The 26,846-nt window shown below is 43.3% G+C and overlaps 1 protein-coding gene across 1 annotated transcript; it reads right to left on the bottom strand.

Moving 5' to 3' along the window:
- Positions 1-483: 483 nt before the first annotated feature.
- Positions 484-26,846, bottom strand: IRF5 (interferon regulatory factor 5). The gene is made up of 9 exons (XM_072147552.1): positions 26,643-26,846; positions 8,686-8,927; positions 7,982-8,171; positions 7,559-7,599; positions 7,169-7,202; positions 6,119-6,424; positions 5,472-5,861; positions 2,123-2,241; positions 484-1,811 (listed from the first exon to the last, which is right to left on the bottom strand). The coding sequence occupies exons 2-9, from the start codon at positions 8,857-8,859 to the stop codon at positions 1,566-1,568; spliced, it is 1,500 nt and encodes a 499-aa protein (XP_072003653.1). The 5' UTR covers positions 8,860-8,927; positions 26,643-26,846; the 3' UTR covers positions 484-1,565.

The following is a 26,846-nucleotide window of genomic DNA, read 5'->3' as shown; positions in this document are numbered from 1 at the left end:
TATATTAAAAAATGCACACACATTAAGGGAACATTCACAAGAAGTGTTTTCCAATAAGAATTTTGACTGATGATGGTGAAAGATCTCATTTATTTCCCAATCCGAGGCAAGAGATGCTGGGGCAGATTTATCAAAAGTATTTGTCACAACTTAGGCCATACCCCTTTACCAAGGCTTAGTGATGTTTTTAAGTTTGTAAACCTGTCTTAATATCTTAACATTTTCACCGATATTGAGGTGCAAACAGCTCAGCTTCTTTGATGTCACAAAGGGGTAACTTGATGTGCTTCCAATTACTGAGTTTTGGCAGAAACTAATAGTTTTGGACAGACCTTATATTTGTCATTTTAATCATTCATCCTGAGCCATGATGATAAATCCTGGGTCATTTTCAGACCCAAATGTAAACTTCCTAATGAGATGTGAACATACTTGGAGCTGCTTTAGGATTACAAGACCTATACCAGAAAAAAAAGTAACAACCACTTTTTCAATTTTTTTTTGTACAGAAAACATATACAGAGGGTCCAGAATGTGATTGTAAAAAAATCAGTTTTTTACAGACTTAACCACAGACAGAAGTTGGTATTTTTAAAAGACTTCAGTTATAATCTGTAGCAACAAGCTTTAAAAACGTTCTCATGTAAAAGTAAACTAAAATCACCTTATTGCCTAAGATGTGAATGACAAAATCTGGGACCGTGATCCTTCAGAGCGGCCCAGTATCATGCATGATGGTTTACAATGGAAGATTTGTACAGTGGAGCTCAAATAATTGACTACATAAAATCTAAATTTCCACCACATATTGACAGGAACTAATAAAAGTTCATCCAAAAGAGCTTCTTATACAAAGTACAAGCTCCCATGCACACATAACATTGAACCTTTTTCTATATACAATACATTTACTGTCCAAGACCTGGGCTTGGTATTGCCATTTGTACCCATTCAAGTGGATGATACTGAGCTGCAATACCCAAGATCACGGACACACAATTTCTTCACACATTTGAAAACTTAATTCAAATACAACTGTGAGAGGCTTAGCCAGATTACAGGGGTTTAGTGATCGGTCTAATTTTTTCCCTGTTCCACTTAAAAACACGTGAAGGCAGCCTTTAAGCTTGAAACATCACGAGATATCTATAAAATATAGAATTCTGTCTTCATTTTCTTCATGTTGTAAAATTCTATATTTAACAATTGTGATCCACAAAACTTCCTCCACGGAAGGCGTCAAGCTTGGAATAGAGAAGTAGAACTAGAAAACATATCCAAATGTATTCTGTTCCTTTGGGTGTCTATAATAAGAACAGTTATGTATCTGTACATCATCATGGAAAATAGAAATCCATTGGTCATGAATGTCTCTGGTTCAACTGTTGCTCCATAGAGAAATTTGAGTTTATTCCTGAGATTTCCTGCAGCAGATTCAAGGTCATATTCCTTTACTATGTAGGGTAATGCCATAACCTCGCGCTTCTTTCTTCTGGTAGTTGAAGCAGGTTTTACTGAATTCTGTGGTTCAGTAACAGTATTCTTCAGACCATTCCACAGTCTGGTCACTGCATGCTCCCTGTATGCATAGGCCAGGGGCCAGAGTCTACATGTACTCCAGCATTGGCCCCGGCATCTGGGCCCATAGCTTGGGTCTGCTGGCTCTGCCATAGCTGATGTAGTTCCTTAAACTGCTCCACCATCTTATCTTTAAGGTCTGGATGCGAGATCTGGAGCTTTATACTATCTGCAGACCAGGAAGATTCTCCTGTGAAGATTTCAGACAGTAAACGGGCTGCTACAGGAATAACCTAGTGTCAAAAATGTGAAGAAAAAAATGGTTATGTTTAATTAAACTTTCACATGAAAATGTGTTCTGTCCAGATGTGAACCATATTACAGACACTAATTAGTGACTTTTGTGTGTTTTATTACAAAGAAGTCTACGGCACAGTTTTACTGTGGGGAGAAGACTGTGCCTACTATTCTCTTACTGCATGTAAAGATATAACTGAATTCTGGGTGGGGTGAATTTGGCAGAATGCTTTGTATTATCCCCATATAGTAAGAAAAAAACAGGAATTTTCATCTGTTGCTATTTATTTTCTATAATGTTCATTACCTGCACCGTAATCAACTTTTTCTCCTTGGGTTTTCGATCTGGCCATTCCTCCCCAAAGCAGAAAAAAATCTCATAAGGGGGTAGCACATTGGTCTGTCCTTTCTGGCATGCAATGAGCTCTGTAGAAAAGAGGATACAAACATTATGTACATGAATTCATACAGCAATAAATTGAGTGCCAACATTTGGGGTGGATTCCCACGTGGCGTTTTTGAACGTATATGCGTTTTGGCCAATCCCCCTCCTACTTGCGTTTTGGATGCGTTTAATAATGTGACAAAAACGCAATTTGGGATTCCGCCCCAGAATGACTAACATAGGGCGGCAACAGCCACACATTTCATGGTGCAAATTTTAAGTTTAAACTTGACATTTGTAATATACTTTACTAAAGAAATCTGTTCCTGTGTCCTTTTTCCTCTGCTTGTCTTCCTTATTTAAGCAGTCTGTGTAAATCGGCTTTCCATCCTGTACACCACTGACAGCTGAGAGGTAAAGGAACCTCATAATATTTCTAATGGCTTATCTCTTTTCACACCGTGTCTGGATAGTCTAATCTCCAAGCAGCGCTTGATCATCAGGGGAAATATTCGCTAGGGGTAGAAAGAGTTAATTTTCTTCTTGATCTTATTTTTGGCTTTGTACAAACCTGAGAAGGCTACCAGTTACAGTGGAGAAGGGGAAGCTAAATAAACGCAGAGAATCTGCTTTACTTAATGTAGTATATACAGTAATAACTTTCTATTATTCGCTGCTCTATTCATTTCTGACACAATATGGTTACAAATTATATAGTTGCTCTTTAAAGAGGTTTTCCTCTTATTAGGAAATAATGTAGTGAAACACTAGTGCAGTGGTGGCGAACCTGTGGCACTCAGAGCCCTTTCTGTGGGCACTCAGGCCATAGCCCCAATTTCACCAAACAGGATCACATCCACCAAATCTTCCTGCAGTCCCAAGCAACTTAAAGGAAACCTACCACTTGTAGTGGCAGGTTTCCGATGGAAATACCGGGCACCAGCTCAGGGTGAGCTGGTGCCCGGTATTGCCATCGGAAACCTGCCACTACAAGTGGTAGGTTTCCTTTAAGGGATACTGCTCTCCCTATTGCTGCTATTTTAAAGCGACACTTCACTGGCTGCAGAAGCGAGAAGGTGTTGACAGAACTGCATTGTCTTTGGAGGTCCTCCTTCTGGACCCACCATTCTTCCTGGAGAGAAGCTACAGCGATGGTCTGAATTGCCCACCATCTTTTAACTGCATTGGTGGCCTTAGCAGAGCCAATACAATTGAAAGATGTTGAAGAACAGGTAGCAATAAGTTACTGCTAGAAATGCCGTGTTGGCACTTCATGGTAAATAAGTGGATTTTGGTTGTAGTTTGGGCACTCTGTCTCTGAAAGGTTTGCCATCACTGCCCTAGTGGATACATAATTGTACAATGTTGCTATACATCATGTCATGATTTCTGTGACAATCATAGAAGGGGCTTTCCAGGCCTTAATGTGGATAACTTATCCTTATGAGAGGTCATCAATATCAGATGAACCTAAAGGCAGCACATATGTTATATATAGGAATGTCTTCTGCACATACCATATGAATAGGTCACCAGTGAGCTGGCAGGCCTGGGTGAGCACATACAGTTCAGATACACAGATCATAACTGGTTGGGGCACATTTAGCAGCAATAACAGAAACCAATCACTGCCATGAATCGTTGTTACAATGTGAATTAGGCCAGCTAGAAGAATTCTTGTCACTGACAATGATGGCAGGATTGCCCGTTCTAGAGGCAGCAATGTGCATCCACCAAATCACATAAGCTCTACAGTGTTTTACTGTAGGTGTAATGTTCTCATGATGCCTGTTCCCGTAAGGAGAAAGTGATCAGCAGACATAGGATTTGGTAGCGTCAGGAGTAAAGCTGTGACTCTTCTATGTAAATGATGTATACAGACATATGGATTGTACAGTTATGTGAAAGAAAGTAGTCTTTTGTTTTTCACAAGGGTCATTTTCAGTCTTGATTTTAAAATAAAGGTTAAATGCACTGTAAGTAGTTGTATGGAATCAATCCCGTCACTTACATGACATCTTGAACAAACCATTTTTGAGGCAAAAAATATTGATAACATATGAAATGAAATAGATTGGAGGGGTCTAACATCCAACATCCCATACATATCAGCTTTTCTCAGCTATTGACTAAGAATAGAACATAAAGGACATTGCTCTGTTAACCGTGGCATGGTCAAACCTGGTTACTGCAGGGGCGTAATTTTAAGGGGTGCAGAGGTTGCAATCGCACCTGGGCCCAAGAGGTTTAGGGGGGCCTTATGGTGTCACTTTCCTATATGAGAAGACTATTACTATAAACCCATACATTATAGTCCGGGGGCCTGGCACAGATTTTGCACTTGGGCCCATCAGCTTCTAGTTACGCCACTGCTGCAGACCATCTTCCATTCATATGAATAGAAGCCAAGCACCACATTAGCTTCAGGTTTGTCTTTGTTTAGCAGGTATTAGGTACAGATGATCCCCCACCAAAGGAAACCTACCATTTGATTTGATGCATTATGAAGCAAACATAGCTTGAGAATGCTGTAGCCTCACTGATGCAGGATCATATCTTGGTTAATCCCTGTGCTGAGTGGTTTTGCTGATATAACAATTGTAACATTATGATATTGAAGCTCTCTCACTTGTATGGCTGGTTCAGTGCTTCTCCTAGCAGATTCTAACACATTAGTTATTCACTGCAACACAGGATGATGTAATCCCTTGGTTGTGCCTGAAGGCAGAATAATCAATTGCTGCACCATCCCCCAGCTGATGTGTATGAGTGATCCAGCTCAGGTTGATTAGTCATGCTTGACTAACCTCCATGTCGAAAGCCAAGCTATGTATGTAATGTGTTTATGTAGGCAGCCAGGCTGACCCAGCTTTCCCAAGTTCCTGAATGGTATAATTGATTTTTCAACAAAACCACTCAACTCAGGGATTAACCAAGATATGATCCTGCATCAGTGTAGCTACAGCAGTCTCAAGGTATGTTTGCTTCATAATGTAAGAAATCAAATGGTAAGTTTCCTTTAAGTACCTACCCTCCGGGCAGGTGCTCAGAACCTTTTACCCAGAAAAAAACATTTAGGTAATGTTAGGTATAAATAAACCAGAAAAGCCTAGAGAAGGACAAGTGTTCTGATATCCCTTGGGGAAAGGTAGGCAAGGCTTATTTTTCTTTAACATTATTTGTTAAGACCAGGGACATATTCCTGTAGGACATTCAGTTTGAGACAGCAATTTGCCTTTTCCACCAATGTATACTAAATCCCAGCTCTCACCATTTAAAAAGGTCTCCAAGCTGAATACTTTGATTCTCTTCTCTCTTTCTATGGGGTTGGGTCCAGTTAGATTGTCTGCACATGGCCCGGACCAGAAAACCTTGCACTGACATAAACGGATGGCATAAATATCCTGCCCTTGCAGGGTAAGAATAAGGCCTCGGTCCATAACATCCAAGAGATGGTTAGTGTAGAACTTCTGTTTCTCGCTGTTGATCTCATCTGTTCCCGGAAAGCGCACTTGTTCCAGAGTAGTAGGACCAAACAGTTCTACCTGCTCTGGGGTTGGCTCAAGGTTACTGTAAAAAAGGCGGCAGCCATGAGGGTTGCTGACAGTCATCGCTCCGGATTGCTTCCCTCTATATAAGAACTTTATTTCCAGGTCAGTCACTGCAACAAGAAAGGTTATAAAGAAGGGCTTCAGCATACATCCTCATATGAATAATGCTACCTAGAAACTGCAGTGTGTGGCAGTCACCATTTCTTTTTTACTCTTCTAATGGACCATAAATGGTCATGGCTAAATCCTTCTTGTCGTATGACACGCCTATACAAGACATGTTTGGCTAAAGAGAACATGAAATTTAATCGGACCTTAGCCACACAGGTAAAAATACAATGTACTGTGGCCATAGGGTTCTACTTACAAGGCAACATTTGGGGACTAATAAGCAACTCAGGTATCCCTTGTTCAATGGGAGCCGTCATCACAGCTTCTATAGGAAGTGCTGGATCTTGAGCTGGCTCCATACTCCCTGCAGGAACAAGATCTGAGAGAGGTAGGACTACTGGTTGTGGCACCATGCCCTGGGGGGATAATTCTACAGCTGGGTATCCTCCGGGGGCAGATGCTTTTACAGCAGCATCAGGTGATGTCAAGTTATGCTGTAACAGGCTTCCACAGGGGTTAAACGAGGGCTCTGGTTTAGTCCAGATGTAAGGAGGCAGTGGATCTGTAAAAAAAAGAATGGTACAGGGAGAAATTATTCTTTCCTAAGCCTGTAAAGAGAACACGAGAAAGAGGTAGCAGTGTAAATATGTTTTCTAATCTAGTCATGGGTTCATTATTTTCATAGACTACATGGACAAATGGATTTCGGCTTCAGCTCTTAAAGGGGTTGTCCCACGAAGCAAGATGTCATCTCTGGGTGCAACGGGAGTACATCGGAACCCCGTTCGCGTGATCACTGAGACCCCCACGATCAGTAAGTGGACTTTGGATAGGGCCTAACTTGCTTCGTCGGACAACCCCTTTATCACTGAATTCATAAGTTTCATTGTGTCCCATTACCCCCCAGTTAATAGAATACAGACCCTGTGAGGCACATTTAATCAAGGCTTGTGCGCCAGCTTTCTGGCATACAGCCAGGGATTGCAACCATTTACCCCCAAACGCCATCTCCATGGCAAATGGGTGTGGAGGAGTGTAAAGGGGGTGCAGCCAGAGGCAGAATGGGCTGGCATGGGTGGTTCCTGCCCCACACCTGCACACTATAGCGCAGGTTTACACCAGGCCAGAGCCTCGCCTCCTGTATAGATAGTCAATGGTTTCATACTTCAGGAAAATAAATATTCCAATTGGTATTTGTGACAATAGCTATGCAGTATGTAAAATACTTCTTTGTCTGTAAGCAATTGAGTTTGAGTCTCTCCCATAGGTCCTGACTAGGAGAATCACCATTTATAAGTGGACTTACCACTGATATCCAGCATTGGGAACATGTGATCAATCTGGAAAATACAGAAATAATACAAATTAGTAATAGATACAGCTAGCTATGACCTTATATAAGTACACCTGCAAACAGATCAAGACCTTGTGGCATTACTGATGATTCATTTTTCCTCACTACATACAATTTACGGTAATTATTTTCTGTATCTTCCATATGAAGGCGGCCTGTCCATATGCTGTATTTGGCAGAGCAATAATAGCAGTATAAATGCAGCCCACCATCTTCATGCTGCCCTCACCACAGGCACCATTTCAATAGAAAACATTTTACTGGTGTTTGGGAGAAAAGGGGTTTCTTCAATGTCTTCCTAGTTTTCCCAGTAATACCCTCATACATATTTATGAATGTTACCTCTTCCTCATCTTCACATCCATTTTCATCCACCAAAGGTTCTGTAAAAACAAGGAGTAGTATAACAGTAAGGGCCAGGAACCCGGGACAAAATGTATTACTAATAGACCCTACTAAACTGCTGGAAGTGCTATATAGAGGCCGGGAGAACAATGTTACCAACTAATAAAGCATGAGAAGAGAAATCTACATCCTACTGCCCCCGACACTACATCTACTGTGCTCCCCACAGACACCACTAGGCCCTTGCATGGCACTGGGGGCATTGAGGGTAGATTGACACGGTCAGGATCAGCACCGGGACTCTAAAACATGCAAGGTGCACGGCATGTATAGAGTGCTTTACCCATGCAATATATAGCGCTATTAGCAGACGAAAGCTGCTGACAGATTCCTTTAAATTCAAAGTTAATTGACCCATACCTTCATTTTGCCCTGGGAGATCACAAAGTTGGTAAATCTTGAATGGTTGCATGGGGGTCTCTTTGGTGCCATCGTACAGTAGTTTGAACTCTCTGCTTTTGTTTAGTGCACATCGCAAGTTTGCTTTCCATTTTGCAGGGTCAGGCTCATCTTTTCCCTCTTGATATTTCCCAGTTTCCACAGCCCAAGCCTTTTAAATAAGATAATAATAATGCATCTTTATATATCTCACTCATATTCCACAGCGCTTTACAGATCATGGGGTATATATAGGATGAACGGAGAGGGAATTTCAAGTTATTGGTTTATCTAAAAACATCACTTGAGTAGAGAGTACCAACCTGAAAAATTCTGCATTGAAAGGCCCTACTGAAGATATGTAGATAAGAACAGACCTTTTTTATGGATTATTCATCACAGCATCAATCTTACCACTTCCCATGATGGACACATCTCCCTGAATCCTTCCAGTGAATGAAGCAGCAGTGCACCGGACCCTCCATTCACTTCTATGGTGCGTTCTCAGTTATGCAGTTATGTAGGTGCAACTTCATTCTCAGAAAGGATTCGGGGGAAATTAGATTCCCTTTCACCATAATAGTTAATGGTAAATATAGCCCTTACATATAATGAAGCCAGTAATATGATGCATCTACACAAAGTATGCAAATTTTGCAGTTATGTCAAGGCCTTTCAGTACCAACCTTAAATATGGTGTTTTCATCATCTTGTGTTGGTATATGACGTGTTGCATGACGCCAAGGTATACGAAACATCTTGTGATCTGGACCTTCCCAGTGTAACCCAGGGTATTTTCCACTGTCCACTTGTGCCACCAACCATGGCTTCAGACGGATTCGTCTCGGGTGTGGGTTCATGTCCACAACGGGTTGTTACTATATCAGGATGGAAATGGTATGGTATAGCCACATCACCATATTGTGCCCTGGAAGCAGCAGAACACAAAGCCATTAACTTTTCATAATATAAAAATGCCCAGGATTCGGTTGAATGATTTCATCATTTATGTTTATGGGGTTAAAGAGGATCTTTTGTAAACTCCATCACCTCCAAATCATTCTGGCATAATTGTTAATATATAAGAGACCAATAGCAATACAGTACTTAGTCTGAAAGCTAAATCTAGGGGGTGGTTGCACAAGGTACATTTTTCAGGCCTATGACAACACTTGTATGGCTCACAAAGCCTTCCTGAGGCTGCACTATTCACGATGGAGGCACAGTTGCAAACAGCTGGTTGATGTTGATGATGGGAGTCAGACTGCTAAAGATTGAGAGGATTTATCCTAATAGTGGATCTCCAATATTAAAATGTTGTAATTAAGAAAGCTTCTTTAATGGCGCATTGGGACAAGCTTTAGGAAAAGAACAGTGCTGGCTGCCTGGTATCATGTGACTTTGGGGTAGGTCACCACTAGCCTCATCAGTAACGTCACTGCACTGTTCTCACGAGTCAGTCAGTCATGTGCTGCTTGTGTAGAGGTTGTGGGGGTTGAAAAACCTAAACCTTGGCATGGCAACAGAGCAGTGGGGTAAGATTTTTTTCTTCCTTTAGCTTTCCCAATTCTTGCATTGGAGGTAACCACCATTAGGATTTAGGCCCACAGACTTATTATTGAGGATGACAATGATGTCCTCCTACATACTGATATCAGATATCTTATATCTAATATTGAGATTCAAGGAAATAGAACTTTAAAATCTGCAAATGACCTCACAGAGTATGAGTGGAGTTGCGATGAAATTACCCATCCTGACTTTACCTTACCTATGGGATATTAGTTTATCTTCATAACCTCTAACCAATGCCACCTTGAGTTGTACCTGGACTATAGGACATCCCAGCAAGACTCCCCTCTGCTCCCATTACTCCATTGTATACAGAGATCAAATATCTTTTTCTGCACAATGCTAAATCTTCTGGAATATAGTAGTTCATTGTTGAGATCCTGTCATCATCCTTGATAACAGGTTGGTTGTAATGTGAGTGGACTTAAATCCTCATGACAAGTTCCCTTTAAACTTAAAGACTACAGTACTTAAAGGGGTTGTCCAACTTTAAAGACTATCTATCATCAAAATTGAGCACGATAAAACCAGGAGCACTTACTTGTTGATCCTGTTGTTCATGGCCTTCTTCTTTCTAAAATCAACTTTTACAATTATGCTAATTAGTCTAAAGGGTTCCTGCGGGTGTTACCAGAGCCCCTCTGTGCTGAGCACTGTAACAGTCTGTGAAGCTGCTTGATAAATACACAGATGGTCAAAACATTACACCATACCTCTGATGAATAAAGAAAGACTTTTCTACTTTATCTATAATTGATTTCTGGTAACTAGGATCAACATCTGGCATGCACCCCAAACTATATGTGAGTTACCACTAATTTGTGGGCTGAAGGGATGCTGTTCAACATATGAATTTGCGAAGTCTGTGAAGCTGTAGCACAGAAGGGCTCTGGTAACACCCACAGAATCCCTTCATTATCATAATTTTAGAAGTTGATTTTAGAAGGAAGAAGGCCATGGATAACAAATATAAGAAGATTACCACAGTCCTCGCTCTATGAGTAAGTGCCGCTGCTTTATCATGCTTGATTTTAATGGTAGATTTTCTTTAACTAGAATTCAGTTTCTGGCAGTCGCAAAAATCCACTGCCACACATATACCCCTTACAGGACACTTGCATTGAAAACAGAGTAGCGGAAAGTCTCATCGCCATTTCCGTGGAGTGAGGTCTACAATTCTCAGTTACCTAAATAAGACTCTCTATGCGCCAGTGGTTAAATACCACTACATTTATAGAGACATAGAAATCTCATGTGGATCAGTTTCATCATGTGCTCTAGGGGGATTTCCATTCTGTAACAGTGATGCCATACAAGCTGTACAACTAGTCAGTAAATGTTACAGGGAGTATTAGACAATAAAAACCAAAAAAATAAATGAAATAAATAAAATGATGTACCTTGGGTTTCCTACACATGTGATCTTTCATTCCTGATCTCTAACAATGGTGTGGCAGATCATCACCACCCTGCACGGCTTGTATTGCTTTGTAGTATATAAGGGTGATAAAAGACACAAGTTCATCAAGTCCATGTATAAATTAACTACCATAAATGTTTTGTTCCCATAACGTGTGATATTCTTGTTCTCAAGAAAGACATCCAGGAGCTTGTATCTCTAAGCCGGTGTCTTGTTCTGGCCACAGGCCTAGCTATAAAAGTTCTCTGTCCATTCAGATATTGTATAGTGTAACAAGGTCTCCACTTTTTGAGGGTCACATTTTTTTTTCTAAGCTGCAAATCTTACAAGTTTAGTAATCTGTCTATGTGTATTCTAATCCCCCCATTCCCCTAATAATCCTGGTTGCTCTCCTCTGCACCCGTTCCAGTTCTACTATGTCCTTTTTATACACTGGTGCCCAAAACTGTACACAATATTCCATGTGTGGTCTGACCAGGGATTTATATAAGGGCAAAACTATGTCTTTATCATGAGAATCTATTCCTCTCTTGGTACATCTCATAATTTTATTTGCTTTAGCAGCAGCCGCCTGGCTCTGGTGCCAATATTTAAAAGGGGTCAAAAAGCTCCAGAAACTACGGACCTGTGAGTTTAGCATTGACTGTGCGGACCTCAGGACATTACCGCTGCCTCTAAGTAATGATTGCCCTCCATCAGTAAAGTTCTACCAGTAGATTTTCACTTTATTAACACTGCTAGGGAGATCCCAGCAACATGATTAGAACTGATTGTGTATTAGGAACTGTGCTCCTTTACTTAGAAAACAAACTAACTTTATTCATATAAAGTGGAAGGGCTCCAGGGGGCATCACCAGAGCCCTCTGGGCTCCGAAGGCAAATTGACAAATTGTAATGGTAAATTACCCCCATAGCGTCCTCTCGGTATATTACCTGTTAGGGTATGCTCACACCATAAACTTTAAGGTGTGAGAGAAGTGCTCCACGGGGCGTGTAATAGAGGTCATGGTGTGAGCATACCCTAACAGGTAATATACTGTTAGGATACTATGGGGGGTAATTAAACATTACAATTTGTCTCTGACTTAGTTGTTCATGTTCAATTCAATTTTTGTGTTATCTGAATTCATCAAAGTTAATCTATGTATGTTGTTTTTTTTGTCGTATAATATTGCTTTTTTTGCGTTTGTTGCAAAATGTTATTTTTCTTGGCGCAGATGAAGAGCAATTGGTCTCAAAAAATTGGTAGAGGTTGTTGTCCTACTTCTACACCAAGGGGTTACTGGAGTCATTTTGCAGCTTAACAAAAAAGCCTAAAAGCATGGAATAAGCGAAGACAGAATAACGAATTTGACGTAAAACAGGTCAAAATCACTTGAAATGGTCTATTTCCTTGTACACAATAATGCAGAAAAAACCCACAACAAACATAGACAAAAATACTGATGATTAATTACCCCCAATAACTGCACAAAAGTGAAAAAAAGACTTTTCTGCCCAATTCTGATGACTGAAGGAAGTGAAACTGCTCATCCTTGATTTGAAACCACAATCAAGAGTCATAAGCAGAGTAATGTGAAGATGTAGTAACGTGCCCATTGTACAGTTATTTAGAATATCCAAGTTAAAGTGAAATTCATGTGGATGTTATAACATTACCGGAGGATCTGTGAAGCCTTTAGGCTGTTTGCCAGAATCAGACCAAGCTTTGTTGAAGCCCATACTGGACAGAACTTAGAAGCATTGATCTGGACCATATTGTGTTCAGTTCAGTGATTATAGGTTCCGCTCAGTAAATCCCACAAACATACGGAGAAAGTTTGTTGGACCAAGTCCTGAGCGTAACAGGCTAAGAAAATGCAGCCAGGAAAATAACTGTAATTATTAGTTTTCTTTGTGCAGCAAAAATGTAAACGAATACATAACCATGCCAAAGACCATGTATGAAATCCAGCATGGCCTCTTTCCTGATAAAACTTTTAACCCCTTATCACCGACACTAGTTTTCAGCTCAATGACCAGACTCGATTTTTCTAATTTGACATGTCTCACGATAATTGGTTATAACTTCGGAACGCTTTAACATATCCGGGTGTTTTTGAGAAAGTTTTCTCGTGACACATTGTACTTGATGTTAGTTATAAAATTTAAGTGATAAGTTTTGCGATTCGTTCTGAAAAGAAGTGAAAATTTGGCAAAAGTTTGTAAAAATTCTTAATTTTCCAAGTTTGAAATGTTCTGCTTTCCAAACAGGAAGTAAAACTACCCAAAAAGCTTGATAATTAACATTTGCTTTATGTTGGGATGATAATTTATGTGTCCTCTCACTTTTCTAGGATGTTATGAGGCGCAGAACTTTAGGTGCGAATTTTCTCACTTTAATGAAAATTGCCAAAACTCACATTTTAAGGGACAACTCAGCTTCCAAGTGACTTTGAAAGCCCCATAAATGACCCCACTATAGAAACTTCACCCCTCAACGTATGTAAAACAACTTCTATTAAGTCTATTAACCCTTTAAGTGTTTCACATGGGTTAAAACAATATGGACCTGTGATTTAGAAAATACATTCATTTAGGCCAAACTGACAGTTTCAGAATAAATTAAATGATGAAACGCACTGCAACGCTTAATGCCCAATTCCTCCCGAGTGTACTGATACCCCATATGTGGTGGTAAACTGCTGTACGGGTGCACGGCCAAGTATAGAATGAATGGAGGCGCCATTCACAGCAGATTTGTATTGTCACATTGTACGGCCTATAAATTTTTAATTTTTTTTGGTAATGCGAACATATGAGGGCTTATTTTTTACGGGATGAGATACAATGTATAGATAATTCATTTTGGGGGTCTAAAGCTTATTCATGAGATTTTATTAACTATTTCAAGGGGGACACAAACAATATCAATTTTTATTTTGGATTTTTAGTAGAGATGAGCGAACATACTCGTCCGAGCTTGATGCTCGATCGAGCATTAGCGTACTCGTAACTGCTCGTTGCTCGGACGAGTATTTCGCCAGCTCGAGAAAATGGCAGCTCCCGCCGTTTTGCTTTTTGGCGGCCAGAAACAGAGCCAATCACAAGCCAGGAGACTCTGCACTCCACCCAGCATGACGTGGTACCCTTACACGTCGATAGCAGTGGTTGGCTGGCCAGATCAGGTGACCCTGGGATAGACTAGCCGCTGCCCGCGTTGCTCGGATCATTCTGTGTATGGATGCCGCTAGGGAGAGAGCTGCTGCTGGTCAGGGAAAGCGTTAGGGTGTTCTATTAGAATAGTGTTAGGCAGGAGTGAGTCTACAAGAACCCAACAGCCCTTCTTAGGGCTACAATAACGTTATACTTTTTTTTTTTATTTGCTTGTGGCTGGGCTTGCTGGCACTAGTAGTGCAGCTAGTACCATATTGTGAGGAATTAGCAGGGGGACTTGCTACCGTTGTGTTTAGCTCTTAGTGACACACATATCCACCTCAAACACCAAAGTGGGAAAATTTATTAGGGGTTTGATTTCAATTAGGCACAGTCTGCCAGTTTCTTTTTATTTTACGTTTATTTTTTTCATAACTCAGCGTCATCTCATCTGGCATAGTAGTGTGCTTTAATACTTGGCTAGAAAATAGCCATAGGAGAATCCAAACGGCTTACTTACGCCTACAGTAGCGTTATATATATTTGATTTCTGGTTGATCTGCTGGTGGCTGTAGTTGCTGCAGTGCATCTACTAGCAAATTGTGAGCAATTTGGAGTGAGACTTGCGACCACTGTGTTTTGCGCTTAGTGACGCACATATCCATCGCAAAGACCGAAGTGGGAAAATTTATTAGGGCCCGGGGTTGGATTTCAATTAGGCACAGTCTGCCATTTCCTTTTTTATTTTACGTTTATTTTGTTTAATAACTCAGCGTCATCTCATCTGGCATAGTAGTGTGCTTTAATACTTGGCTAGAAAATAGCCATAGCAATAGGATAGCATCGTTTGGTTTTAAAAACTAAAAAACACACACAAAAAAAAAAACACGAAAAAAAGTTAAAAAAAAATTAAAGTTATAACTCTCATTTTCAAAATGTTTAACCCGAGGGCTAGGGGTAGAGGACGAGGGCGGGGACGTGGGCGTCCAACTACTGCAGGGGTCAGAGGCCGTGGTCCTGGGCGGGGTGAGACACCACCTGCTTATGAGAGAGCAGGGGAACGCCGCAGAGCTACACTCCCTAGGTTCATGTCTGAAGTTACTGGGACTCGTGGTAGAGCACTGTTGAGGCCAGAACAGTGCGAACAGGTGATGTCGTGGATTGCCGACAATGCTTCAAGCAATTTGTCCACCAGTCAGTCTTCCACGCAGTCCACCCATGTCACCGAAATCGGCACTCCTCCAGCTCCTGCAACTCAGCCTCCTCCCCCCCAGTCTGCCCCCTCCCAGCAAAATTTGCCATTTGAACCGGCATACTCTGAGGAACTGTTTTCTGGACCCTTCCCACAGTCACAAACCACTTGTCCGGTTGCTGATGAGCAATTTTCCGATGCCCAGGTTTTCCACCAGTCGCAGTCTGTGGGTGATGATGACCTTGTTGACGTACTGGAAGAAGTGTGTAAAGAGGTGTCCGACGATGAGGAGACACGGTTGTCAGACAGTGGGGAAGTTGTTGTCAGGGCAGGAAGTCCGAGGGGGGAGCAGACTGAGGGATCGGAGGATGATGAGGTGACAGACCCAAGCTGGGTTGAGAGGCCGGGTGAACACAGTGCTTCTGAGACGGAGGAGAGTCCTCGACCAGAACAGGTTGGAAGAGGCAGTGGTGGGGCCAGACGGAGAGGCAGGGCCAGAGCTGGTGCATCAGCGCCAAATGTGTCAACTAGTGAAGCTCCCGTGGCGAGGGCTCCTGCGGCGAGGGCTAGATTTTCAGAAGTCTGGAGGTTCTTTAAGGAAACACCGGATGACCGACGGACTGTGGTGTGCCACATTTGCCAAACCAGGATCAGCAGGGGTTCCACCACTAATAGCTTAACTACCACCAGTATGCGCAGGCATATGAATGCTAAACACCCCACTCAGTGGCAACAAGCGCGTTCACCTCCGGCCGTGCACACCACTGCTCCTTCCCCTGTGTCAGCTGATAGTCAGCCCCCTGCCCAGGACCCTGCCACAAAAACCCCATCGTCGCCTCCACGATCCTCCACAGCATCCACCAGCGTTCAGCTCTCCATACCCCAGACGCTGGAGCGGAAACGCAAATATAGTGCAACCCACCCGCACGCCCAAGCCCTTAATGTGCACATCTCCAGATTGCTAAGCCTGGAGATGCTGCCCTATAGGCTAGTAGAGACCGAGGCCTTTCGCAGCCTCATGGCGGCGGCCGCCCCTCGGTATTCGGTCCCCAGCCGCCACTACTTTTCCCGATGTGCCGTCCCAGCCCTGCACCAGCACGTGTCAGACAACATAATCCGTGCCCTGACCAACGCCGTTTCTGACAAGGTCCACCTGACCACGGACACGTGGACGAGTGCTGCCGGGCAGGGCCACTATGTATCGCTGACGGCACATTGGGTTAACTTGGTGGAGGCTGGGACCGAGTCTGACCCTGCGGCTGGTCATATACTGCCTACGCCGAGGATTGCGGGGCCTACCTCGGTCCAGGTGTTTGAGGCCTACTATGCCTCCTCCTCCTCCCACCCCTCCTCCACCTCCTCCTCCGAACGACCATCCGTGGGCATGGCGCCATCAGTCGGTAGCTCTAGGCACAGCAGCAGTGCCGTCGCTAAGCGACAGCAGGCGGTGCTCAAACTGCTGAGCCTAGGCGATAAAAGGCACACCGCCCAAGAACTATTACAGGGCATCACGGCGCAGACTGATCTGTGGCTGGCACCGCTGAACCTGAAGCCAGGCATGGTTGTGTGTGACAACGGCCGTAACCTGGTGGCGGCTCTGCAACTCGGCAGACTGACACATGTGCCATGCCTGGCCCATGTGTTAAATCTGATAGTTCAGCGTTTCCTCAAGACATACCCCAATCTGTCTGATTTGCTCACGAAGGTGCGCCGCATCTGTGCGCATTTCAGGAAGTCCAGCACAGATGCTGCCACTCTCAGGGCAGCGCAGCGCCGCCTCCAACTGCCCGCTCACCGACTGTTATGCGACGTGCCCACGAGGTGGAATTCAACACTGACCATGTGATCCAGAGTTTACCAGCAGCGCCGAGCGATTGTAGACTGCCAGATGTCAACTTCCACCAGAACTGGTAGTCAGGTCAGTCAGCTTCCTCAAGTCTACAATGAGGAGTGGACGTGGATGTCTGATATCTGTCAGGTGCTGAGTAACTTTGAGGAGTCAACACAGATGGTCAGTGGCGATGCCGCCATCATCAGCCTCACCATCCCGCTGCTTGGCCTGTTGAAAAACTCTCTGGTCAGCATGAAGTCGGAAGCTTTGCGCTCCTCACAAGAGACGGGGGAAGAAGATTCCCTTGTTGATAGCCAAAGCACCCTTAGGTCTGTTTCTCAGCGCATATCGGAGGAGGTGGAGGTGGAGGAGGATGAGGAGGAAGAGGAGGAGAATGTTGGCGAGACACAAGAGGGGACCATTGTTGAGTCCTTCACTGTTCAGCGTGTATGGGCAGAAGAAGAGGAGTTGGAGGAGTTGGAGGAGGAGGAAATGGACAGTCAGGCCAGTGAGGGGAGTGAATTCTTACACGTTGGTACTCTGGCGCATATGGCAGATTTCATGCTAGGCTGCCTATCCCGTGACCCTCGCGTTCAAAGAATTTATTCCAGCACCGATTACTGGGTGTTCACTCTCCTGGACCCACGGTACAAGCAAAATCTTTCCACTCTCATCCCTGCAGAGGAAAGGAGTGTGAGAATGCATGAATACCAGCAGGCCCTGGTGCACAAGCTGAAACACTATTTCCCTTCTGACAGCGCTAGCGGCAGAGTGCGTAGTTCTGCGGGACAAGTAGCGAGGGAGAGTAGGCGAGCAGGTAGCTTGTCCAGCACTGGCAAGGGTACGCTTTACAAGGCTTTTGCCAGCTTTATGTCACCCCAGCAAGACACTGTCACCTGTCCCCAGTCTCGGCAGAGTAGGGCTGATCTTTACAGAAAGATGGTGAGGGAGTACGTAGCTGACCATACCATCGTCCTAAATGATCACACAGCTCCCTACAACTACTGGGTTTCAAAGCTGGACATGTGGCACGAACTGGCGCTGTACGCCTTGGAGGTTCTTGCCTGCCCTGCCGCTAGCGTCTTGTCCGAGCGGGTTTTCAGTGCAGCTGGTGGCATCATCACCGATAAGCGTACACGCCTGTCGACTGACAGCGCTGACAGGCTGAAGCTTATTAAGATTAATAAAGCCTGGATTTCTCATAATTTCCAATCTCCACCAGGTGAAGGAAGCTCAACCTGAATAATTTATCCACTCCTCCTCCTCCTCATTTTCCTCCTTCTCCTCCTCTTTGTACAGTAAAGCAGAGGAAACTGGCTATTTTTTGACAGGGCCCACTGGCTCTAGCTATAGTACTTTATGCATTTAATTTTTATGGAGGACCACCGACCCGGTCCTCTGTTTTAAACAATTTTTGGGAGTGCCACATACAGGCACTCAATCTATTCAATTTTTCTGGAGGGCCACCTACCTGCTCCTCTGGTTTGAAAACTTTTTTGGACTGCCACATACAGGCACTCAATCTATTCCATTTTTCTGGAGGGCCACCTACCTGCTCCTCTGGTTTGAAAACTTTTTGGGACTGCCACATACAGGCACTCAATCTATTCAATTTTTCTGGAGGGCCACCTACCTGCTCCTCTGGTTTGAAAACTTTTTTGGACTGCCACATACAGGCACTCAATCTATTCCATTTTTCTGGAGGGCCACCTACCTGCTCCTCTGGTTTGAAAACTTTTTTGGACTGCCACATACAGGCACTATCCAAATTGAATTGTCTCCATTGCTACCTCCACACGTTGTCTCCATTGCTACCTCCAAAAGTCGTCCATATAGCTGCCTCCATACATCGTCCCTTTATCAAACGAGGTGTGTCAGGCCGAAATTTGGGTTGTTTTCATGGATTCCACATCAAAGTTGTTAACTTTGTCGCCACCCTGCTGTGTTATCCACAAAATACACTGGCAAACTTTTACCATTTACGGATATTATTTCAGCGCTTCTTGCGCATCTGTTTACATTCCCCTCACCCGCCATATCCTAAACTTATAAGAACGCTACTACACTTGATCTTATACAAAAGGTTCTTAGAAGTGCTGTTTGGGGAGTAGCCTAGAGACAGGGGCTTGGATTGGCGAAAGCTCGCCTGGAAGCGGAGCGCCAGCTCCATGCCAAGATCCAACTAACATAGTTTTAACTGCAGCACCTTTAATCTACTACTAGTTCACTGCCTCCATACATGGTCCCCTTATCAAACGAGCTGTGTCAGGCAGAATTTTGGATTGTTTTCATGGCTTCCATGTTAACTTTGTCGCCACCCTGCTGTGTAATCCACAAAATATACTGGCAAACTTTTATCATGTACCGATATTATTTGAGCGCTTCTTGCTCACCTCCTTTGGTTCCTCTCTGCCACCCATTGGTTTGAAGCCTGAGTCCATTTAGAGTATGTCGCCATGCCACTCTCTAGCCTGCCGCTGCTGCCGCTGCCTCTGCATGCCGTCCCCTATAGTGTCAGGGTCAATTATTGGATGTTTTAGATGCTATCTAGCCTCATTCGGTCACTCTGTCATGGCCATGCTGTTGCCCATAATTTTGGCATAATGGTGCGATTAAGCAGCCTCAGAGGCATCCATGCATGCTGCCCCTGCTGTTTCCTGTCTATTTCCGTGGTGTTTCCATCCTTTTCTGAGGTTCCCAGGTGTTTGGCCAAGCTTCCCTGTGCAGAGCCTTGAGCATCGGGAAAAGTTCGTCTCGAATAACGAGTACCCGAGCATTTTAGTGCTCGCTCATCTCTAATTTTTAGCATTTTTTTCCCCCGCTCACCATAACGTAAAAATAATATTTTATCTTTATTCTCTGGTTCACTACGATTGCGGTGATACCTCATTTATATAGTTTTTCTTATCTTTGCTCAATTTTCCTGAGCAAAACCAATATTGGAGAAAATCGCATTGTTTTTACTATTGACAACTTTTCAGGGCCATAACTTCTGTATTTTTCTGTTGTCAGATCTGGTTGAGGGCTTATTTTTTGCGAAAACAGTTCTTTTCAGTCGTATCATATTAGGGAACGTAACTTTTTTTGATCACTTTTTAGAACATTTTTTGTGATGGTGTTTGATGAAAAATTGTTACAGGATGTTTTTTGAGTTTTTTTTAAGTCGTTCACCGAGCGGATTCAGTATTGATTTAGATTCATTGTACAGATTAATACGGACGCGGTGATACCAAATATGTACGTGTTTTTGTGTTTTATATACTTTATTTGCATTTCATGTGTAACTGGGGAGATTATGGGACTTTTATTTTATTTATTTAATTATATAATAAAATGATTTCATCTTTTTTTTACTTTTTTACATTTTCTACTTCTTGGCTTGAACAAACGATCGTCCAATCGCTTGCTCAAGCCTTTACACTACAATACACTTGCGCATGCTCAGTTACACACAGCTGGGTCCTGCCAGGAAGGCAGAACCCGGCGGGTAGAGGAGCCGGAAGCCCTGGGTCACTCGCCGGACCCGGGGGCAGCAGCAGGACCGATTGGATCCCCCGGTAAGCACACCGGGGGGGGGGGGGTCCGATCCACGGGGGACATGCTTGACCGTGGCGTGTAAGGGGTTAAACACCCGGGATCAGAGTTTTTCCGATCCCGGGTGTTAGTGTCGGGTCTGGGCTGTAAGATCACAACCCGACACCGGCACTTGCAGGACCCGGTGTCCCAAAATCTTCTTCTGACGCACCGCTGTAGAAAGTACCCTTAATGACCGCCATATCGGCTTTTTACGGTGGGGTAAAAATGATTCTAAACAGCTGTGGGGGCATTAACAGAGCCTCTCCATACTGTAGCTACACAGGCACAACCTTTAATAATCCGGGTGCCCAAACTGCAACCCAAAGCCTGCTTATTTATTGCAAAGTGCCAATGCAGCAATTCAAGCAGAAACTTTTTCCATTCTTCTTAAGGTCCCTAGGACCCAAACATCATTGACAGCAAAAGGGGAAATTTAAATTGCTATTGGAGCTCTTGGGAGCCCCCTAAGTGAGGATTCTCATGGGGCACAGAGCAGGAGGTCCAATGATATTCTGACCCTCTTCACAACTTCTCTCTCTTCCTGCAGTCTTAGGTAGACAAGGATACCCCCACAGATCACTAGAACAGGGGTCCACTTAGATGGCAGGAGCAGCCGTCGTGCATGGCCTGGCTGCCCTGGTCAACTCTATGGAGTGTACATAGATTGCCGAGTATGCCGCTCAGCAATGTCCGTCAGCTTCATAGAGATACGCCACTGAATGCTCCGGCCGTCCTGGTGGTTTAACAGGGGTACATCAGACCCCCTGTTCTTGTGATCCGTGGAGTTTCATCACAAAGGCCTTTAATGTCTGTCTTGTTAACTCTGTTCTGGGGCAACAGCCTGAGTGACCACTGAGAGGACTCCGAGTGCCACCTCCGGCCCCCTGCCATAGAGGTTTGAACGAGGTTTAGCTTTGGATTAATTAAAATGTTCCAAAACATATTTGAAGTCATAACTGAGAAAATCCTAATAATTTCATCAATTGTAGCAAAAACATTATTCCCTAGCCGGAGCATCGCCCAGCTGGAATAATATCAAGCCGGAACATCACTAGGGCACGTCACCTGGCACTACTGAACAGCAGTGCGGAGTCATTGTGCCGGGCCTGAGGGTTCATTCATCCCAGGCGAGCACAGGGCCGGGGGGAAGAGGGGTGAGTGCTCATCACCCTCTACAGCAGTGGTTCTCAACCTGTGGGTCGTGACCCCAGCAGGGGTCGAACGACCAAAACACAGGGGTCGTCTGAAGCCTTCGGAGCCACGATTTTATTGTGTTTTTACTGCAAATCGCATGGTTTGGGGTCACCGCAACATGAGTAACTGTATTGCGGGGTCACAGCATTACAAAGGTTGAGAACCACTGCTCTACAGGAAGAGGAGACACCATGTGCTCACCACATCGTGATCAAGAGACACAGAAGTCTATGGGGGCTGTGAGTTTGACGCCAATCATGTGATCAGCTCTCTGCCCCTATAAGTGCCATCTCACTCTGCCCTTACCAGGTACCAGAACACCAAGTGAAGCTCTCACCTCAGAACCCCCGATGTGGACATGGAACATCTACTTCATCAACAAACCAACAGAAGTTACATCTCTGCACACGCTGCATCTCCAGCATTATGCCGATACGTGAAGACTTGCCATATACTACTGGACCACGAGTACACGGCATATGACATGTCTGACATATATTACGTGGATGAGGTTTCACTAACAAACTTTCTATACATATGGCAGCATATTTTACATTTTTGAACATTGTAACAGCAAACCATTTTCTTTCGGGCCCCGTTTTCACGGCTTTCACTGTGCGCTCCAAACTCCCCTTCATTCTTTGGGCAAGTACAATCACAGAGATACAAATCTTATATACGGTAGCTTTTGTTAGGTTTTAGCAGATTTCAAAAATTAAAATCTTTTGTACAAAAAAAATTCCTCATTTTGCCATCAACTTTATCATACCTCGGTGTACGGTGCAGGATTATATATGTTTTTTTTGCTGGATGAAATGACGTTTTCATTGATACAATATTGGGGACTGTCTGGCCTTTCAATCACTTTATTAAAATTTTTATGTGTTGCAAAATAACAAGAAAAGCGGCAATTCAGATATTTGGGCGCTATTTTCCGCTACTGTTGGGAATAACCATTTTTATATTTTGATAGATTTGGGGACGCAATGATACCAAACATGTTTAAGATTTAATATGTTTATCAGTTCTAAGGAAAGGGAGGGGGGCATTTTACCATTTTTTAGGTTTTTAATTAAAAAGTTTAGTTTTTTTTTTTACAGTATTTTTAGACAGATCAGTCCTAACATAGACTGCAATACTACAGTATTGAAGTCTATGGGGATTTTCTACTGACCTATAACCTCATATAGATGTGCTTAATGACAGTCCAGGGAGTCTCACAAGCTATCACGTCAATAAACCCATAAAATGGTATAGCTTGTAGCAGAAACAAGCAAGGCCATTGTTTTACAATTACGACTATTGTAATATTGTATTGGTATAAAGGGGAATAAGAGTCTCATCGCACTGAGGATTGGGACATTGAAGATGTAATTTTGTTCTTATCCTTAAAATAGACAGAAAATAGATAGAATTCCCTCTTTTAGTTGAAATCTAACCCTTTTACTAAAAAAAATATATTCAATGTCATGTGAAAATGAGCGCAGAAGAGAAATTTTTTGAGATAAAAGGCTGGAGGGGAAGCATCTCTGAAAATATCTATATCTTTTAAACCACATCTACAGAACTGGTGATTTTGACATGTAAATTCCTATTTGGGAATGTGGATCCCAAGCTGCAGTTTAAGATCCAATGTAACTGAATGTGTCTCCGGTTCTGTAGCTTATTGTTCCATAAGCCTGACACTGCTATTAAACCTGAGATATAGGCATCTAAAGTGACACCGGCCCTCCAGCCTCTGTGCCTGAGATGAGTCAGGCTGAAAGGCTGAAGGGTTGGCGTAATTATAGATGGGCATATATTGTGCTTGGGCACATGGCTCTGGTATCATATGAAAGAGGAGTCTCATTTTTCAAATACTGTATTTGTCAGGCCTGTGGTTCTCGGAGGTACAAAACCTGAGATACAGGGAGTTAAATATATCTTACAAACTATGAATTTACTTGCCCATATCTTTGGTCTTGTAGATGCAGTTTGAAAAATAAATGTATCTACTCTATTCAGATACCAGAACAATGGTTCTTGCTGCTATACATATCAAGATCTAAAGTGACATTTCCCCTGCATCCTTTAATCTTGACTCATCTCCTGCATAATATGACTCATCTCTGCTAATTTTCATATGACTTTTGGAAATTGGTTTTTATAGGTAAACAGTCGAGATTTCACATTAAATAGGAAATTCTAGAAAGGATATTTCATACCCTACCTTAGGAGGTTAGTAGCTTAGTGGGGTAATAGTAAGTGACAAATGTTCCCTGGTATTCATATTAGATATGTAGGAGTGACAAATGGGTGTTACCTACACATCAAGCAGTGCCACTAACATCAGACTTTGGGAAAGTGTCCTTTGGACAAAGGAAATGATAAGCTGTTATCAAACTATTCAGAAATGCCCAAGAGAAAAGAAAAAATATGGAAGTTTTAAGAAAATAAGTTTAGGATTGTTATTTATGAAGGATACAAGTAATAACACAACATTGTTGCATTCAGGCAAAGAAAGTACACTTTGGCGCACATGAATATATGGCCGTATTAGGGTAGCACTACCAGAGTACTGTAATAGGGGCGCATGAGCCCTCTATACCCAAACATTATCAGGAGGTGAAAATTTTTCCTTTTAGCTTCCGTCTTAAAGCTGCCCTCAAAAAGCGATTGACATTCTGTTCTACAATAGCATAGCAAACCTTTCCCATTGACTTCAATAGACATTAGTAACTTCAGGAGATCTTCATGAAACAAAAAGAAAAAGGATTATGGATTTACTGTATTTCAATTTGTTAAAAAACAAATGAGTCATAAATCCAACAGAAAGCAGTGTGAAAGCAGCATTTACAGAATAGTTCAGGATTATTCCTCTACACATACTTTTATGCACAGGGAAAGGAAATAACATCCATGGCATCAAACACCATGTTATTAACCCTTCATGTATCACTGCAGCCTCTCTCTACAGAAATCTGTGGTCCGCAAACGAGAATAAAATGGTGCAAGTGCAGAACGCAGCTCATCATAATAATTCTTTATTTATGTAGTGCACACAGATTACGCAGCGCTGCACAGTTTGCCAAATCGGTCCCTGTCCCCATCTAATCAACCTACCAGTATCTTTTGGAGTGTGGGAGGAAACCCACGCAAAGAGGGAGAGAACATACAAACTCTTTGCAGATGTTGACCTGGGACTAGAACCCAGGACCCCAGCGCTGCAAGGCTGTGATGCTAACCACTGAGCCACACAGGAAATAAAGGGTCAGTATTCTATCTGAGGAAATTATCCAGACATGAAAAAATCATGTCTGAATGAGCCTTATATCTGTGATTTTTCATCAAAACATTAACTGGTGTTCAACTAGGTCCATATGGGCCCAACACACCAAAAAGGGCATTAGATACAGATAACAGCAATTCATGACAATCATCCATGTCCCACACGCTTCACAGACCACTGAATAGTAAGAGCATGGGCTGCCTCAGCTATTGGCTGTGGAACAAATAAAAGCCTAATACACAAAACTGACCACATTCATAGATATAACTGGATGTATAGATGAGGCACAACACATCAAATACTGAGCCGCCGTACAATCCAATGCCCCTCTACAAGGTCAGGTAGTAATAACCCCACACCAGATGTATGGCCGTATACTGGAGACTATAGGTGATACCTGCAGCCACGGCCTCCCACCTTCAGCATTTCTGTTACTTTGTGTCCATGGTCCAGTGTTTTATAACAAAACCTGAATATCTACAGCTCAAGTTCAGGTTCTCCCTCATCCATTGTACCAGGACAGCCATGGGTCTAAATGCCACGGGTCCAAGCCCCCACTGTCACAAGAGATATACAGGCAGTCCCCGGGTTACATACAAGATAGGTTCTGTAGGTCTGTTCTTAAGTTAAGTTTGTATGTAAGTCGAAACGGACTTATTGTAACCCCAGTCAAAAATCTTATGGTCTTTGTGACAATTGGATTTTAAAAATGTTGGATTGTCATAAGAACCAGGATTAACGGTAAAGCTTCAATACAGACGCCTGTGATAACTGTTATAGATGTTTATTGTAGCCTAGGACTAAAATACAGTAAATTACCAAAATCCAGTGCTCCTTTTGTAACTAGGAGTCGTATGTAAGTCAGGTGTTCTTAATTGGCGGACCGCCTGTACCCATGTTACTGTAGAGCAGCTCTGGAAACCCCCTTGAAGATGGAGCTCTGGTCACTGATGATCAGAAGCAGAAGAGAGAAGTCATTTGTCATGGTGGTTACAGTCAGTGCCACTCTCACTGCTGCCAGCGGGCACAGGGGGCACACACAGGGACCAGAAACTTCTATCCATCAATGCCCACTGCTTAGCCCGACACGGTTTAGTGGGCCACCAATGTAGTCACTGCTAGCCAGGATACTATTAGAAGTGAATGCTGCCAGCTGGGCATCGGTGCCATCTGTCATGTGACCAGTTTAGTGGTAGTGTGAACACAGGCTTATATGTATGAATGCTATACACTGGCAGGAGACAAGCCATAGATAATGACTGACCCTCTGGTCACCATCTGGTCAAACATTAGCGGCAGTACTGGTCTTTACAATTATTCAGCTCTCATGCAGCTTTCCCGGGGTCCTGAATGGCATGTCAGCCACGGAGAAGCGATGGAAGATGACAATTCTAACATCAAACACATAATAAGTATCGCACGCCCATGAAAAGCAGGCGACAAGTGACTTCTTACCTGTCCCCGCGGCGCCTCAGCTGTCCCTCCCGGCAGTCATACTGTGAGGGGATCCCAGCGCGGAGGGGACGTCTCCTCACATTCACAAGTTCAGGAAGACACTGCAAATAAACAAAAAAGCAGAAGCTACATGTGAAAGCAGAAGGAGGGGGAGCCACTTCCTGGTCCAGACAGCTTGTCACGGAGAAGCAGAGGGCAGGGACC

This window comes from Engystomops pustulosus, chromosome 4, assembly GCF_040894005.1.
Source record: "Engystomops pustulosus chromosome 4, aEngPut4.maternal, whole genome shotgun sequence".
Taxonomy (NCBI): Eukaryota; Metazoa; Chordata; class Amphibia; order Anura; family Leptodactylidae; genus Engystomops; species Engystomops pustulosus.
The sequence above is the reverse complement of the archived record's forward strand: the minus strand, read 5'-3'. Positions and strand labels throughout refer to the sequence as shown.